This window comes from Aplysia californica, unplaced genomic scaffold (assembly GCF_000002075.1).
Source record: "Aplysia californica isolate F4 #8 unplaced genomic scaffold, AplCal3.0 scaffold00634, whole genome shotgun sequence".
NCBI classification, from domain to species: Eukaryota; Metazoa; Mollusca; class Gastropoda; order Aplysiida; family Aplysiidae; genus Aplysia; species Aplysia californica.
The window spans coordinates 289,118-291,617 of record NW_004797904.1 but is presented as its reverse complement, the minus strand read 5'-3'; the positions used below and the strand labels follow the sequence as shown (position 1 = coordinate 291,617).

General features: G+C 39.4%; 1 protein-coding gene across 1 annotated transcript in view; it reads left to right on the top strand.

Annotated features, from left to right (window-relative positions):
• The window catches only part of LOC101852270 (aspartate--tRNA ligase, mitochondrial), a gene marked incomplete at its 3' end in the record, with an annotated part of 36,714 nt that extends 34,285 nt beyond the window's left edge, over nt 1-2,429 (top strand). The window contains 2 exon segments of the mRNA XM_013087763.2: nt 984-1,094; nt 2,354-2,429. Of these exon segments, the coding sequence (XP_012943217.1) occupies nt 984-1,094; nt 2,354-2,429 (187 nt within the window).
• Between the last annotated feature and the right edge of the window lie 71 nt (nt 2,430-2,500).

Sequence of the window (2,500 nt, the reverse complement as noted above, 5' to 3'; positions counted from 1 at the left end):
ACCTGCGTAAAAATGCCAGATTCTTCACTTTAGTTATTTTAAAGAGTGCCTGATTTCACCATGCTGCCTCACACATGTGTGTGCCTGGACAAAGAAGGAAGGTCCCAGTTTTTGAAAATTTTTTATATTGAATTAAGGGCACATTCTTGCATCAAATCAAATGCTGAGCATGCTGAATTTTAAAAATTATTTTTCGAATATCTTGAGTAGTTTTAAATATATGCCACATTTTTTAACACAAGGCGTTAAAGCAAAGTTGGAGAAAAATCCAATTTGGCTTGTACATTTTTAACCTTTGATGAAGTACAGCGTGTTGCAAAAATAATTAATAGAAATTATTTAGAATTAAATATTTGTAAATCCTCTCACTATTATTTTTTATAAGAGATGGTTTATCGTATCTTTTCTGCTGGAACTAAAATTTTTGACCACGTATGACTTTTTTTTGGCCTTTTCACCACGTTGCTCTATAAATAGCTTTTCCCACACACAGGGAACTTACTCCCAGGCATACACACACACACACACACACACACACACACACACACACACACACACACACACACACACACACACACACACACACACACGCACTCACACACACACATATATATATATATATATTACATGTAAATATAAATACTCATATCCGCCTATATTGTCGCTCTGCCCTATCGGACATACCACAATATTATTATTTTCCTGTTTAATGTTTGGCACCTTTTTTCATTCTAAAATACAAACGTATGGGCCATGTCTCTTCTTCGGAGCATATCAAGGCAGTCAAGACCTGAAGGGATGGAAGTCATACTTGGGCAATCTACGTCCCCTATGTCTACCTCCCAGGCAAAGCTGAATCATGCATACTGCTTTAAGATGGTCTGTCAGGACACCAAAGTCAATGCACAATGCCTTAATACTGTGGAAAGGGGCTTTAAATCAATGCAATAATGATATTATGTGTGTGTGTGTGTGTCTGTCAGGTGAGGAGCCAGCATTACGATCTGGTGCTCAACGGCAGTGAAATAGGTGGCGGGTCTATACGAGTTCATGACTCACACCTGCAGAGGTACATCCTACAGACCGTGCTCCAGGTATGTACGGTGTTTTTTTTTTTAATGTTTTCAATTTTTTAAAAGGGTTTTACAACACTTGTAACACAAATAGGTCTTAATATAAGTGCCGAAGAAAGAGCTGTTACTGGAGAAAGTAATAAACTTATGAAGAAAAATAAAAGGAGGAAAGATGGGGACGATAGATGTTTGATAGGAAAGAAAGAGGAAAGTCATGCCGGAGATATATCAGTAGAGAATCTGTGTAGCGCTTTTTTGGTGCTCCAACTTTACACAACTCTGAAGACGGTTCAGATTAGAACACTTTGGGGATCTGAAATCAGACATTCTTAAAACATGGCCAGCCCAGCGAAGTCGAGTCCTTTTCATTAAATCTTGATGCAATGTGTAGAACTCACCTTATTATGTGATACATTTTTTTTACAATTTTTATTTTTTTGATGGCGTCGGTGGCCTAGTGTTTTGGCTACTGGACTCGTGATCGTGAGGTTGCGGGTTCGGAGGTTCGAGCCTTGGGCCTGACGTTGTGTCCATTAGGAAAGGCACTTTACACGAATTTTCCTCACTTTGCACAAGTGAGAATGGGTGCCCGGCCATAGACAGTGAAAGATCTTGTCAGTATGTTAAGTGTTTTAGCGATGCTTGCCCTATATGCTTCCCAGGAAGTTGAGGTTGTTTCAGAATGCTCTCAGGTCTGCTGGGGATATAGTATAGATTGTGAAGCGTATATTATATCTTGCTGTTGAGTGTGGATTTGCGCTATACAATGGTATCTATTATTATTTTTATTATTATTATTATTATTATTATTATTATTATTATTATTGCAAAGTCAAGAATTCTTCATTTCTAGTTACATGTAGCCTGTGTTGTTGGTTGTGGAGAATGTACTGTACTATAGGCGCTTTGGTGACTCCGTTGGTATCATGCTGGACTATGAAGCGGACAGCTCTGGTTCGAACCCCTGATCGGGATTTCTTGAACTTGGGTCGTTTTGTAGAGTTTTAAGATTGTTCTCAATCCTCATTTTTCGAACTTATAAATGAGAAATGCTAAATTCGGAGGTCCTGCCTCTTAGATAACAGAATAGTTTTGCCAAGGGCGTTAAACTCGTACACTTTGTTATGCTATATATATATCTTCCGGAGCCTTTTTCGACATGCATGAGTTTAAAAGAGTACCCCACAGGTGTTAAACTCACGGCTCTTGGGTTACATGTGGTCCGACAAACGCCATTATTAATCTTTTTTTTTCTCTCCCTCACTCCCAATTGGGTGCAGGAGAACTGCTCAGAGCTGGAACATTTGCTGGAGGCTCTGGACTCCGGGTGTCCTCCGCATGGAGGAATAGCTCTTGGTAATGTGTGTGTGTGTGTGTGTGTGTGTGTGTGTGTGTTTGTGTGTGTGACTGTGTGTGTGTGTGTGTGT